Source organism: Eretmochelys imbricata, chromosome 6 (genome assembly GCF_965152235.1).
Source record: "Eretmochelys imbricata isolate rEreImb1 chromosome 6, rEreImb1.hap1, whole genome shotgun sequence".
In the NCBI taxonomy this organism is placed as follows: Eukaryota; Metazoa; Chordata; order Testudines; family Cheloniidae; genus Eretmochelys; species Eretmochelys imbricata.
In genome coordinates, this window is record NC_135577.1 from 38,941,771 (window position 1) to 38,957,316 (window position 15,546).

At 52.5% G+C, this 15,546-nt stretch overlaps 1 protein-coding gene across 1 annotated transcript in view; it reads right to left on the minus strand.

Moving 5' to 3' along the window:
* The window catches only part of PPFIBP2 (PPFIB scaffold protein 2), a 156,784-nt gene extending 146,669 nt beyond the window's left edge, over nucleotides 1-10,115 (minus strand). The window contains exon 1 of the mRNA XM_077820109.1: nucleotides 9,819-10,115. Coding sequence (XP_077676235.1) covers nucleotides 9,819-9,966 — 148 coding nt within the window. The 5' untranslated portion in view covers nucleotides 9,967-10,115. The remainder of the gene's footprint in view (nucleotides 1-9,818) is intronic.
* Between the last annotated feature and the right edge of the window lie 5,431 nt (nucleotides 10,116-15,546).

The window sequence follows — 15,546 nt, forward strand, 5'->3', positions numbered from 1 at the left end:
CCCTCACATTACAAAAAGGGCAAGTATCCGGGATGGGGGTAAACCTTGTCAGAAACACGCCTGTGCTCACAGCTCCGTGAAGGAGGCGCCAACTGATGTCCCCGACGGGCCTCGGGACCAAGGTGGAATACAGGCTGGTCCACCGAGGTTGCTCACCCTCCAAGAGTGGCAGGAGGTCCCGCCACTTTGTATCGGGGCGGGACACCAGGGTGTGGGCATGAAGGGTGTGAAGCGTGAGTGTGTATAAATAATTCCGTGGTGCGATTTGAAAACTAACCGGCTGCAGTTCATGCAGCCGGCTTGCAGTGAAAGGGTGAGGGGTTTGTTGGGATCGGCATGGTAGGGGCCCAATGGAAAGGTCCGGCGGGCCTGGGATAGAGGATGGGTGGGGTGCGCCCTCGCGCAAGGCTCGGTTGACATAAGCCCAAGCAGCGGGGGTCAAGGCGGCCTTCACCTCCTGAAGTACGCGCCGGGGGGTACGAGGGCTGGAGAGCCCCATGCGCCGAGCGAGCGTCAGGGGATCCAGCCAGTCTCTCCGGTCGTAGTCCAGGAGGTCTCCGACCCTCGTGACTTCCGACAGGACCAACCTCTGGCGCACCGAACGGGACTCTGCCACCTGCACACGGAGTTGGGGATTGTGTAGCAGGGGCTCCGTGAGGAGATCTGCTCCCATGGTGGCCGCCACGGACCTGGTCGTTAGAAACAGTTTCCAGGTCTGGAGGAGGTCCTGGTAGAAGACCGGCAGCCCAGAGAGGTCTCGCGGAAAACCTCTTGGACAAAGATAAAAGAGCTGACGGTCGTATTGGAGCCCTTGGAAGCGGCGCAGGAAGGCGTGCGCCAGTATGCTCCACGCCGAACTATGTGCACTATAAAAGAGCCTCTGCAGTGCCTGGAGGCGGAAAACACGGACCTGAGTGTACAGACACTTCAGGCCCTGCCCTCCTTCCTTCAGGGGTAAATGAAGAACTCCAACAGGGGCCCAGTGCATTCCTGACCAGAAGAACTCTAGAATCAATTCCGGAGGTGGGTCAGGAAACCCGGGGCCGGGGCCAGGGTGTTGAGCCGGTACCAGAGCGTGGACAGGACTAGTTGGTTAAGCACCAGTGCTCTCCCTCGGAGGGAGAGACATCGGAGTAGCCTCGTCCATTTCCGGATCCGCTCTATCACCCCGCCCTCTAAATTTTGCCAGTTCTCTGGTGGGGAAGGGTGTGTGGCGGAAAGGTAAACGCCGAGATAGAGCAGTGGACCCGCACTCCACCGGATGGTCTGAAGCGCGGGTGGGAGGGAGCTTACCTGCCGCCAGTCCCCCAGCGCCAAGCCAGAGCTCTTGACCCAGTTGACTTGGGCGGAGGAGGCTGCCGAGTAGATGGCCTGGCAAGCCTCCACTCGCGCCAAGTCGCCCGGGTCCTGGACCACAAGGAGTACGTCATCGGCGTACGCCGACAGGATGAGCCGCAGCTCCAGCTCCCGCAGCACCAACCCTGTCATCCTCCTGCGGAGGAGACAGAGGAAAGGCTCGATCGCCAGAGTGTACAACTGGCCCGAGAGGGGGCACCCCTGCCGCACTCCTCGCCCGAAGCTGACCGGTTCAGTCAGGGTCCAGTTGAGCCTAACCAAACACTCCGCGAAGGTATACAGCACCTGGAGAAAACTCACAAACTGAGGTCCGAATCCAAACACCTGCAGAGTGCTAAGGAGGTACCCATGGTCTACTCTATCGAACGCCTTCTCCTGATCAAGAGACAGGAGGGCGAATGACAGGCCATCTCTCCGCCCGAGTTCCAAAGGGTCTCGGACTAGAAATAGGTTGTCAAAAATGCTGCGACCAGGACAGTATAGGTCTGGTCTGGGTGGATCACGTCCGCCATCACGGACCCTAGCCGCAGCGAGATTGCTTTCGCTATGATTTTGTAATCAGTGCTAAGGAGTGAGACGGGACGCCAGTTTTGTAAATCGCAGAGGTCCCCCTTCTTCGGCAGCAAGGCGAGCACCGCTCGCCTGCACGAGAGAGGGAGGACCCCGCTCTGCAAGGACTCAGCCCAGACAGTGACTAGGTCTGGGCCGTGGATGTCCCAGAACGCACGGTAAAACTCCACGGTCAGCCCGTCCATGCCCGGAGATTTATTGGTGGGCATGCGATGGAGGGCTTCCGAGAACTCGGCCAGGTTGAGAGGCAGCTCTAGTTGGCCTCGGTCGCCCACGCTGACCACGGGAAGTTCCTCCCAGAGCACCCTGCAAGCGCCAGGATCAGTCGGATCCGGGGAGAAAAGGCTTGTGTAGAAGTCACGGGCCCTCCCACACATCTCCTCCGGATCCGTGAGGGGGGTGCCGTCTTCTGCAAGAAGGCAGGTGACGTGTTTCTTGGCCCCCCTCGTTTTCTCCAGGGCATAGAAGAAGCGGGAGCTGCGGTCCATCTCCCGAAGGAGGCGGATGCGGGACCGAACGAAGGCACCTCGGGCCCGGTGGTCCTCAAGGGCCTGGAGCTCCTCCCGCTTCTCCCGGCATGCTCCGCAGAGGGACGGGTCCTCGGGGTTGGCGGCCAGGCACCTCTCCATCTCTAAGACCTCCCGTTCCAACTGCTCTATCGCCGCACTTCTTCGTCGGCTGGTGCCCCGAGTGTAGTCACGACAGAAGAGCTTGGCGCGCACCTTCCCGAGATCCCACCATTGCCGCACCGAGGGAAAGGCACACCACTGCTCTCGCCAGGCCAGCCAAAACTCCCGGAAGGACGTCACGAAGCTCTCGTCCTCCAACAGGCTGTTGTTAGCCGGCTCCGGTCTCTCTGCACGGAGGGAGACCGTTATGGTGACTAAATGATGGTTGTGGAATGGGGCCGGCTGAATGGCGGAGGAGTGGGCCTGTGAAAGATGGAAACGGGATAAATAAATACGGTCCAACCGAGAGTGGTGTGACCGATGGGCCTCCACCCGGACAAAAGTGAAAGTGGAAGTGTCATCTGGGTGATGGTCACGCCAGACGTCCACTAGGGAGCGATGTTCAACTATTCCTTGGAGAATATTCGCGGCGGCCGGCTCAGCTCAGCCCCTGAGCGGTCCCGTTCCTCGAGGGTGGTGTTAAAGCCCCCTCCCAGGACCAGGCACTTGTGCGAATCTAGGGTGCTTAGAAAGTCGGACACCCGCTGATAGAATTGTGGCCGCTTTGAGCTCGTTTGCGGGGCATAGATGTTAACAAGATTGACCATGAGCCCCTCCGTACGGACTTGAAGGTGCAGCAGGTGGCCCGGCACGGCCTCAGTGACCCCTAGCACCTTGGGCCGTAGGTTGGGGGAGAACAGGGTCGCCACTCCAGCTTGCCAAGTCGTGAAGTGGCTAAAGTATACCCCGTCCCCCCACTCCAGCCGCCACCTGTCCTCAGCGGTCAGGTCCGTATGGGTCTCCTGCAGGAAAACTACAGAGTACCCCCCTTCCCGAAGGTAAGAGAGCACCTGTGACCTGCGGAGAGCCATCCTACAGCCCCTGGTATTCAGGGTTGCAATAATAAGAGGCGTCATGCGGAGGGCTGGGGGAGTGGGGGTTTCTTGTTGGTGGGGGTGTTCGTGGCCCCCGGTGGGTTGCACAGCAACCTGTGACCCATCCCATGGATGAGTAGATCGTTTCAGAAGCCGCGGGCCCGCTCGTAGGCCGCAGCACCGCGCTTTCCTTACCCCCTGCCCTCCTGTATAAGGGCCCTTGTGACCTGGAGGATTTGGTCAAAGTCCCCCCATAGTTGAAGAGCTAGCTGTACCCTATTGCGGGCGCCACGGGTGTGTTCTAGGAACTTACGTAGTGCATGCCGCAGCTCATGGGGGGGTGGGGTTACGATTTCCGGGGTATGGGACAGGGGTGGGGGCAGGGGTAAGGCTCTGGGGTTCAGGAGGCAAGCAGCTAAAGGAAAGTGCCTCCTGAGCAGAGTCAAGGGGTAAGGGGTAAGGGGGGGGCTCCCAGTAATGCTAGGTGCTGGCTCCGTGGTGGTCTTGGCGGCCATGGCATCAGGTGGTGGACCACCTTCTGCAGGGTGCTCGCCCGGGAAGGCAATTAGGGGGAGGGAGCATGGGGAAAGGGGGGCTGGGGTAAGGTTGCCCAGCTCGAGGCCAGCCGGCAGTAGATCATCCTCTCCCTGGGTGACCGGGGTCAAATCTAGGGCCTCAATCTCCGCATACACGGAGGAGAGGCCAGCTCCTGTTACCCCGGGGGCCTCTCCTCTAGGGCCCGCCTCAACGGTAGCCTCAGGGTTCGCGGGGGGTTCGGGTGGTATCCGGGCAGAAGGGGAGTCCTCAGGAGTCTCGGATGGGAGGGTCTCCCGTGGAGGGGGGATTCTGCCCTCCAATGCCAGTCTGTCTTCCCCTCCCGACACCAGCAGATGGATCTCACTCGTGGCCATAGCGGGAGGCTCAATATCAATGCCTCCTTTCCTGGTCTTCCGGGGGGCTTCTGCGTCGGATGGATGCAGCAGAGCTCGAGCCTTCCGCTTGCCTCGCGTCCCCTGGACTAGGGTTCAGCCCTCCATAGCGTCGTCTGGGGGTTAGTTAACAGGGGTCGTGTCGGGGGGCGGAGGCAATGGTTCAGGGGGGTAGTGGTGAGGCAGCATGAGGGGCGGGGGGTTCTCCTTGCAGCGGGCCCTCTCCTATACCCGGTAATATCCTTGCCACACCCTCCTCCATAGGCTCTGCCGGATTGCTAATAGCAAGGGTGGGACTCTGTTGCTCGGCCGGGCGTTGTAGGGAAGGTATCTCTTGGGCCCGGACGGGAGAAGTGATGGGTCGAGTAGGAGGAGGGTTGGTTTCAGGTGCCGGGCAGCCAGGGGCGTCGGCAATGACGGGGCCGATGTCCTGCCGGGTCTCGGGTGCCCCTCCCCCCCGGGCCAAAGGGCAGTCTCTGCGGACATGCCCCGCTGAGCAGCAGAGGCAGCACCGGGCCTCTCCGGTGGAGTAAAAGACCCGATAGCGGGCTCCCTGGTAGGGGACTAGCAAGGACCCCTCGAGTGCCTCTCCGTCACGCACCGCCGCCGGCGGTAGAGGCTGCACTTGCCGGCGGAATGAAAGGAAGTGACGGAGGGTGGGGTCCTTGCAGCCCAACGGGAGAGGGCTGATGACAGAGACAAGTTTCCCCAGGGTGGAGAGAGCGGGTAACAGGGCAACATTGGGTAAAAAGGGAGGAACAGAGGTGAGGACGAGGCGAACGCTCAGGTCTTCTAGCGGCTCCAGGGGGACAAACACCCCCCCCACCACCAGGCCCCTCTCCACCGCCTCCTGGGCGGCAGCCTCCGAAGCTAAGAAAAAAACGACCTTCCCATACATCCTGGAGGCCGCCACAATAGCCGTGGGTCCTACCACCTTCGCCAACGCCTGCACGTATGTCTCCACGTGGGGTGAGGCGGGCACCAGGAGGCAACGGACACCGTGCCTCCTGGTCAAGGTGGGGAAAGGGCCCCGGCCGCTGGTGAGTGTAGCGGAGGCAGGGGGTGGGCGAGATGACAAGGTGGCAGGTAGGGGGGAGCCCGTCACCGCCCGGGCATACATCCTGGGGGCCGGGGGAGGAACATTCGCAGAGCTGGTGGAGGGAAATGCAGGGAGGGGCGCCACAGTCGATGACAAGGCCACAGCTGTGGGGGCAGCCCCTGCCATGGAGGGCCTAGTGGTTTTAGTGGGGCCCTTTCCTTTCTTCCCGCCCTGGCCTTTCTGGCCAGCTGGGGGGGGGGTTTCCTAGAATCTGGGGGGGCGGTGGGGGCAGCAGCGGCAGTAATCACCCCGGTGCCTTCTGCTGCCGGTGCCCCAGCGGGGCGGGGTGGCAAGTATTTTGACAATAGTGGTGGGGGGGGACTTTGGGGGTCGGGCAGGGGGGGAGGGACAGCTGATTTTGTTAGAGGGGCCTCGCCCCTCTCATTCCCCGCCATTGTGAGCAGGGAGAGACAGGGAGACACCAGAAGGAGGAGGGGGAAGCAGATTAACCGCTCCTCCCTGCTGGGCTGCAGGCGGGGGGGAGGGGTGCCAAATGGGTTGGACTAGAAGGGGGGAAAAACAAAAACCGGGGTCCGGTAATGGGGGCAAGCTGTGAAATAAACAGTCCGGGGGGGGAGGGGGTGTGGACCCACGCACGTTTGTCCAAAGAGTCTCGTTTGGTCGGCTGTTATGTCCGGTCCGAAAGGCAAAGTTCAAAGCAAACAGCTGGATCCGAAGGCAGATGGCAAGTTGCCAGCAGGGACGGACGGTGGGGGGCCGTGATAGTTGTAGTAGTATGGGGGGGGCACCGATGGATCGGGGGGGGCTCCGTGCCACACCCCCTGTGCCGCCACAAATGCAATTAAACCACAGTCAAACTCCCCCCCACGAGAGTATAATTCAGAAAATTACTCAGTCTTACGGCCCCCTTCACGATGATTTGTAGCTTCCCTGGGTTATTTCTCCTGTCTTCTGAAATCTTCTTCTCCAGTTGTGTTGGCTGTGTTCCAAGGCTTCCGGCAGGCTGAGAAAATTACAGAAATAAGCTGACAGCAAAACGGCTGGGTCTGGGGGCTTCCACTCCCCCCTCCGGATAGCAGGGTTGGCAATCTTGCCCCCCTCCTCTGGGGGTTTCAGCTAAGGCAAATAGCTGCGCCCGGGAACAGGCGTGAGGGGGGGGGGTGCTGGCGGTAAGTTGGCAGCTGACCAGCACTCAACAACAGCAGAGAAATGGCAGAAAGACGAAACGAAACAAAAAAGTGTCTGGCCCGGTCGGAGGGCGGAACTAAGGCAGGTTCAAAAAGTAAGAAAAATCCAGGCCAGGGGGCTTTAGGAAAGAATAGAAAGCAGATAGCTGAGGAGCAAGCAAAGGACGTTCCGTTTCCCACCAGGGAAGGTTCCAGAACAATCAGGAACCTTATGGAGACAATTACGACAGGCTGATTAGAACACCTGCAGCCAATCAAGATGCTGCTAGAATCAATTAAGGAAGGCTAATCAGAGCACCTGGGTTTTAAAAAGGAGCTCACTTCAGTTTGTGGTGCGTGTGTGAGGAGCTGGGAGCACAAAGCACTAAGAGCGAGAACGCAGACTGTTGGAGGACTGAGGTATACAAGTATTATCAGACACCAGGAGGAAGGTTCTATGGTGAGGATAAAGAAGGTGTTGGGAGGAGGCCCAGGGAGTTGTAGCTGTCGCACAGCTGTTCCAGGAGGCACTCTAGACAGCTGCATTCCACAGGGCCCTGGGCTGGAACCCGGAGTAGAGGGCGGGCCCGGGTTCCCCCCAAATCCTCCCAACTCCTGGTCAGACAGAGGAGGAGCCGACCTGGACTGTGAATTCAGAAAAACGGCCAAGCTGAGGGCTGCCGTGAAGCTCCAAGACGAGCAAATCCGCCAATAAGCGCAAGACCCACCAAGGTAGAGCAGGAACTTTGTCACAATACATATGGTCATCTAATGAATAAGGGTACAACTCCCATCTACAAAAGCTCCTAGAATATCAGTGCAATAAAGCAAAAGTGGCATACTCTGCATCTGAACGTTCCTTGTCCAGATTCACAGGATCTTCATTTCCTCCATGGAAATGCTGATATGGCCTGTAGCTTGACTGACTTTTTTCAGGAAGAAAATTATAGGATTATAGTACTTAAATTGGATATTCTCTCCGTATACCACTGGAATCTTCACATGACAAAACAGCACTTCTTGTAGGTCATCTGAGTGATATATGTTTGCCTATAGCTCCCATGGCCTATACCTCACAGCAGGGAGACTTCAGAGACATATTAGGACGCATCTACAACTAATTCTAGAATATGGAATGCTGCAGGTGACCGGACTCTAAGGAATGACTAAGTTTAAAAACCCATGTTAGAATCATGTACAACTTCTCTCCCATCCCCTACAAAAACCTCAAAAACCAGCACAAAAACCTGTAACAGAAAACCCATTCCAAATCTGAAATATATTTATTTAAATGGAACAAATGTATGTTTCTGATTGAATTTTTAAAACAACTCAAGATGTAATATTATGTGATCATCAACCTGTGCTGAGCTCTAAAAGTGTTCCCTTGGAAATAAGACATAAGGTAAAAAAAATTTAAGTGCCTAAGTGATTTGTGAGCCTATGACCATTTTCAAAAGCAACTCAAGAGCCCAGGTCTCACTGAAAGTCAATGGCACATCAGCACTTTTGAATATGATACCCACGATAATTACATCACCCTATGTTTGCTACAGCTGAGAAAACACATCTATTCTAAATCACCTGGTTTCCAAAAACCTTTTGGTTTGGAACAAATACCATTTTGGGGTGGCAAATTGTAACATTCTGTTTGCATGTTTTATAAGTTGGTAAAAGGTGGAAAAACAGTAAATAAAATTCTAGTAATCTCCTACTGCTCAAAAACATTTTTAAGTGATTTTGTGTTTGGTGAAAAACTGAAAAAAGAAAAATAATACATACTTCTAAACAGTCAAAGTTGCCTGGACCGTGTCCTGATTGGTGTGAAGAGTTGTTTGGGGGGGGGTATGTTGAGCCCTACACAGCATATATGTTTCAAGTCAGACTAGAAATCACACTGGTACCTTCTGGACTTGGAAACTATGGAAGTATTTTCTATATGTTCTGTACCTTTATAGATTAGGTTGCCTACTTGCTAAAGTTATCTATGACCTGCTACAGCTTGTGTGCCCAGAACAAGGAGGACATTTGTGGTTGGATCAGATCCTTTAAAATAAAAATCCTGGACAGGTACCTATAACTTGGAGTTCTGGGGTACTTTTGCACCAATATTTTGAGGCTGCATTATGAGCCTCCTGAGGCTGAGCTTTACTGGGACGTCATAAAGAAATGCACAACTGAAGTGTCAAAGGCTGGATTCATCTCCCTGGGCAGTAGGAGAGAATGAGGTTCAGGACATTACTACACACTTAAAAAGCTGTGACAAATGCTCTCCCATTGTGCAGAGGACAAGGCCATAGCTCTGCCCAGACATCTACGCTGGGAGTGTGCTCAGTTTATGAGGTTGCCTATGGAAATCCAAAAGCCAATGGAGTCCGAACCACAGAGGTCTTGCCCCCTTCTTGTCTACTGGAATGCTGGGAGACAGATATGCTTGCTTCTGTGTGGGTATATCAGAGGACTGCAAATTGCTCTTTGCACCATCTCCATCGCTGTGCAGGCAAATGCATAATTTAGCACTGGGAGTTGGAGTGCTGGCATAGAGCAAATAAATTATATAATCTCACTCCCTAGAACACTGAAACAAAACTAACAGCATATCACTTAAAAAAAAAAAAAAAAAAACACCCAAACACTGGATGGTTCAGCCTTGGCAAGATCTCTGAAGTAGTTTTGCAAACACAAATATAATTTTTGAAATTCAACATTTAACACCCAAACTGTGAGCTGTTTCCCAGTAACTCAGTGACCAGGCCCATGCTGTAAGGCAAATTTGGGAATTAGTGCTTATTATAATGTTCATGAGATTTCAACAGAACAAGCTCCAGCTAGCAGGCATCTACCACACACGCTAGTGTGTGTTTAATTCCTCCTATAACTTTATGGAGAGGTAAATCTGTCTTATGGCAATACTAGGAGGTGGGTTTTTTAACTGATTTATCTAAAATAATCTTGTAGATGTGAAGTTTTCCAATGCCCAAACTGTTATTGTTTGTCTTTGAAATGTGTTTTGCGGGAGGTGCTTGGAGAGAGAGAGAGACAGACAGACTCAAAGACAAAGTTTGGTATCAAAAACAAAGGGCCTGAGTAGCCCCAACTCTCACTGGTTGTCAAAGGGAGTTGCAGCTACTCAGCATTTTTCAGGCTCAGGTTCCAATGAAATCAGTTTGATCTCAAATAAAGCAGTACCATACCTGCAATGATGTCATCCATCTGCTCTAGGGCTGCTTCAAGCATATGACTAGCATCAGAAGCCATGATTTCTGACTTGCCCAAACCTTTCTTCCTCCTACTGGAAAAAAGTAAAAAAAAAAAAAAAAAAAAAAAGGGAGATGAAGCCATGCATATTATGCTAAAACACAGACATTTTAGAGAACGTATTTCAATATGGCTCTGCTGTAAACTGAACCATGACAACTAAATTCACCCACAGGCAAAATAAGGCACAATGCCATAAAAACCAATGGAGTCAATTCTGCTTCTAGCAGTGATTTTAGCCCAGCATTTCCAGCTGTTCATTTACGTTTACCTTAGTTTTTTCTTCTATGTAATTTCATCAAAATCAGCAATATCAGATCTTAAAATGTGAATGGAAGGCCCGAGATTCAGAAATGAGCTCTTTCTTAAACAGAGGCAAAGGCTTCTAGGCTTGCTTCTCTCTTCCCAGTTGAGGGGAAAGGAGGATTCACGCTCCTACTAGGGGTCAGACAATTGTGGGTTACCATCATTCCTGGGATTTCCACTGGGATATGACATTTTTATTCCACTTGCGTGGCTCCTGAGGACTCTGACTGACAGAGGCTGCCTGGGGAGTAAAGAATGGAATATAGATCCCAGACACCAAATCTCCCTGGTAAGCATCTTGCACTTCCTCACCTTTCGAATCCCTGTCTCTAGGTGACTCTTCCACTGATACAACTCAGCATGAATCAATGCTCACAATCTAGTGTCTTCTCTGACTACAGTCTCTACACACTCAGGCGATCGTCCAAGCTTTCGGCTGCTTCTTCCACAACATATTGAAAATAGAGCTCTCTTTTTCTGTACAAGTGGCCAAAATACTCCCTCAATCATTTCACTCTGTGAAGTAGCTACATAGTTATCTGTGGGGGTGAGAGGGAGGGAGCAGAAGCTCCTTGCAAATGGGGGGTGAAGGTGCAGGAGGGAGATTGAGGGGAGGTACTGAGACTCAGCAGAAGGGTGGGGCGGACAACTAGTTCCAGGCTGGGCAGGGGTTTCCTGCCTGATCCCAGGCCTGTTCCAACCCCTTTGGGTCCTGCTGTCTGGTCCATTCACATGTCCTGCTGTGGCTGCTCCAGCAACTTTGGGTCCTGCTCTTGCTCCCCCCGTGTATGCGCAAGTTTAATATTTCCATTGCAGGGAGTCTCTAACCTCCCACCATTATCTTCTTCCTATTTTCTAACATCTCATTTTCCAAAGCGGAGTTAAGTTTCTGTTGAAAGTTCAGTTCCCACCTGACATCAGAGATATTACTGTAAAATCCCAGGCAATATTTTCCAAAAATATCTCAATTCCCAAAAGGGTCAAAGATCATGTAACCCCTCTGCCAGATTCCTTTCCAAGTAACAGTTCCTGTCATCAACAGATAACATTTCAAAAGAAAACAGAACACGCATCACCTTTTGGCAGCCTGCGCTGGGGCGGATGCTGGAGACCAGGGGGAGGGGGGGGGGGGTGCGGGGAGAAAGAGCCATTGCCTCCCAATTTTTTAAAGGCAGGGCCATGCCTGCCACTTCTGAGAACCAGAATTCAGCAGGGCGCAATGAGGGGATGTCCCAGGCTCCCCGCTTGGCCCCTGACCCAACCTGGGTGGTGTAACAGCAGGCCCCCGCCCTTGGCCCAGATGCCCTTCTGTCATGAAGAAGCGATGGCCAGGCCAAGCTGCCCCCATCCCCACTTCTGCAATCCTTCCGGCCCCACTGGTGCTCAGAATACCTTTGAAGTAAAACTTCTCATATGTCCGTTTTATGGCTGAGGTATGGAACCAATGTCCAGGCTATCACTGAATTATTTAGTGCCTGTGCTAGCCTATTGTCGGCCCTAAAACAGGAATATTTTTAGTGCCCCACCCCTGCCACAACATCCCCCTCTCCGCCCCCCGCCCAGCTGCTTGGGGCCCTAAGCAATCGCTTAGTCTGCTTATGCCTAGCGACAGCTCTGGCTGAATAGGCCTTTCACTTCTACATGCTTGCCTACCTTTCACATCATTATAACATGCAAATCAAGCACTGCAGGTCTCGGTAAGGAATTTTAATCAGTATTGTGTGTTCTGTTTAGTCTTCCATAGGGGGCTTGATTCATCCCTTGGCGGCTCTGGGGACTACAAACTATATTCTCCTGAAAGTTTCCGAACCCCAGGTGCATTCACCCAATAAGAAGGCAGACAATGTTCCTCTGGGTCGCGTCCACTGGCTCCCTGGATGCCTTCGAGGAGCAGTGGGCGCTGTCTGGGGTTCAATGTGTCCCCCTCTGGCTCTCTGCTTTTGACCCTGTGACTCTCACCCCCATCCCTGTTTTCTCATTTGTCGTCTCCTGGCTTTACTTGAGCTCTGGATTCAGTGGCTTCTCACCTGAGGCTGTCCCTCCTTTCAAGTAGACCAGGAGTGGCCAACCTGTGGCTCCAGAGTCACCTGCGGCTCTTCAGACGTTAATATGCGGCTCCTTGTATAGGCACAGACTCTGGGGCTGGAGCTACAGGTGCCAACTTTCCAATGTGCCAGGGGGTCCTCACTGCTCAACCCGTGGCTCTGCCACAGACCATGCCCACACTCCACCCCTTCCCGCCCCCTCACCTGAGCCTGCTATGCCCTCGCTCCTCCTCCTCCTTCCCCCAGAGCCTCCCGCATGCTGATCAGGAGGTGCGGGCTGGAGCGGGAGGCACTGATCAGCAAGCCTGCCAGTGGGCGGGAGGCACTGGGAGCGGGGAGCTGATGCGGGGGCTGCTGACGTTACTGTGGCTCTTTGGCAATGTACATTGGTAAATTCTGGCTCCTTCTCAGGCTCAGGTTGGCCACCCCTGGAGTAGACTTTCCACCAGCAGGCTCCCCAAGTATTCAAGATATTTATAGAAAGACAATTGAGTCTATTTTGGTTAACTAATGATAAATAGCTATGAGAACACTAACTTAGCTTTTTCTGAATGAATGAACCAGATTGCTCACACGCCAAGCAATGCTTCTCAGAAGTGAAATTTCTGAATAGTAGTCTAACATTAACCTAATTCAGAGCCATGCAAGGGTCTTTGTTGAATGTGTTTGTACTGGGACGTTTCTATTGACTGTAAAATCCAACAAACATGTGGCTAAACAAGTTCTTTCACAAAAGGATGTAGAGGGAGAGTTATTCCTTTTAAGATGTGGAAAAACGTGCTCACCTAAAAGGAACTTTAAGTTATGCTGTTTTAAAGTGACAAACTTTAGCAAGTGATTCTGCAAAGAAGTCCTGGCCATAATTCACTTTAAAAGGGATGATTAAGAAGAAAATGTGAGGTGCTCCTTTTCATGTCATATGATTACCAGCATGAATACCAGCCCCCGTTCTAGGGGCTGGAGAGTAGGGCAGTTGCCCTTGGGCCAATTTTCAGGTATAACTGTACTGCATTTTTTTTCTTGATTAATACAGTGGTGGAGTATGGAAAAATACATGAGTAATACCAGATTTGACAGTGCAATACTTTGCTTTAAAATAGCCAGTCATTAAACAATCTTTTTTAGGTGGGGGAATGCTACAATCAGCCTTTCTTATCTTTCTATTTACTTAAACAAGGATCCTTTAGATTCCAAAGAATAAAGACAGCTATTAGTCCTTGATCTGAAATAGCCCAAATATGCTGACTTCTAAGGCATGCTGCAAAAGCCCTACGTTTGACAAAGTCTCTGTAGAAGGCTGAGGGTATGCTTACTATATGATGAAAGGATAGGTGGTTGGCTAAGCTCCTGTGGAACTCATGGTTTTAATTCTGATGAGATTTAATTCAATTGTATTTATTGTAGGAGTAATTATATTAGCATACCTAGAGTCCTGGATAGACAATTTTATTATTTTAAAAAATAAATAATTAATACATTAAAAGTTAATAAATAAATAAAATAATCTCCAATGACAAGCTATATATATGAAGATATTTTTGTATGGTAGTCAGCCAATGGTCGTTCCATTGTCCACTTTCAATGACGTGACTGGTAATTAAACACCCACGTTTATTCTCAGAATTGCAAGCTTCCTGGAGATAAACACTAGGATGAGAATCAAATCAGGCATAAAATAGAATTGTGCATTAAAATATAAATTATCCATTTTTGTTTACCAGGGAAACAGTCAGGCAATACTGAAAAAGTACCTAAGGCTAAGACTCCAAACCTTTGTACCATAAGAAACGTCGTAGCTCAGTAGCAAACCTGCTACAGTGGAAAATATAGATATGAACATAAATGTAGATCTGAAAGGGACCTCAAGGTCATTTAGTCCTTAGGGCCAGGCAAATGGGGCCCACACCCAGGGTGCAGTAGCCAGGGGGGTGCCACAAGGGGCTCGGGCTTCCCCTGACTGGTTGTGGCCAGACTCCTCTCTTCTCCAGCCCCTCCCATGCGCTGCTCTGGCGAGCTTCTCCCTGCCCCTCTGCCCCCTCCTTCCTTCACTCCTCAACCGGCCAGCTGAGGGCTCTGGCTCTGCCCCAGCACCAAGGAGCCCAGAACAGCACAGCTGGGGCCAGTCACTGGTAGTGCGGCTCACTGCTCACTGCCTGGAGCAGAGCTGAGTCCCTCCCTGCCTGAGGCCCTGTACCGCTTGGTCTCCGGCAGGGGCCAGGAGCAGTGAAACTTCCACATGGGGGGGGGGGGGGAAGGGAGTGGGGGGAGAGCCAGGCCGAGCCGGGGGGACACACGGACAGACGACCTTAACATGACAGTGTGCTCACTGTATCAAACTTCACACACGTGTACACGTATTATTATTATTACTACTGCTTGGTACTTCCTGTCAAAATGCTCGTGGTGAGCCAGGAGTGGCGATGGGCTGCAGGAGGGCTGTGGCCTCTGGCAAGATGCAGCCCCCTTGTGACAGCACGAAGCCTGCCTTGAGCCGCAGGCCAAGCACAGGCACCACAAGCCACTGCAGCAGCCCAGAAGTAAGTGTGGCGATACACCATATACCATGCCACCCTTACTTCTGCGCTTCTGCTCACAGTGGCCTTGGAATTTGCTAGTTGTAGCAGTTACTCATGATGTTATCTGATTAAAACATGATCATGCTGATCATTGTTGCAACCACTGTTATATATTGTGACAGACCAAACCAGTGGGATACAGGAGACTGGTAGAAGGCAAATATATTGGCCACTGGATGAACAGCTGTTCCCTGAGTGACCAGAGCAGGGGCTGCCCTAGAGCAATCAGGAACCTGCCAGAACCAATTAAGACAGGCAAGCTAATCAAGACACCTGGAGCCAATTAAGAACTTTCTAGATACAATTATGGCAGGCAGGCTAATCAGGACACCTGGTTTAGAAAGGACCTCCCATCAGTTAGTAGGGGGGCACGCCAGGAGCAGGGAGTGAGAAGGCGGGCTGCTGGAGGAGTGAAGAATTCAATCGTGATCAGGCTTCAAGAGGAAGGTCTTGCAGTGAGGATAAAGAAGGTGCTGGGAGGAAGGCAATGAGGAAGTAGCCCAGGGAGTTGTAGCTGTCACGCAGTTGATACACGGGACATTGTGGACAACTGCTATCCACAGGGCTCTGGGCTGGAACCCGGTGTAGAGGGATGGCCTGGGTTCCCCCCATCCCTTCAACTCCTGATCGGACACAGGAGGAGTTGACCTGGTCTGTGAGAAACACCAGAAGGGAAGGTCTAAATTGGAAAGGGATTTGCCCTGTCCCCGACCCACTAGGTGGGACACAGAGACTGT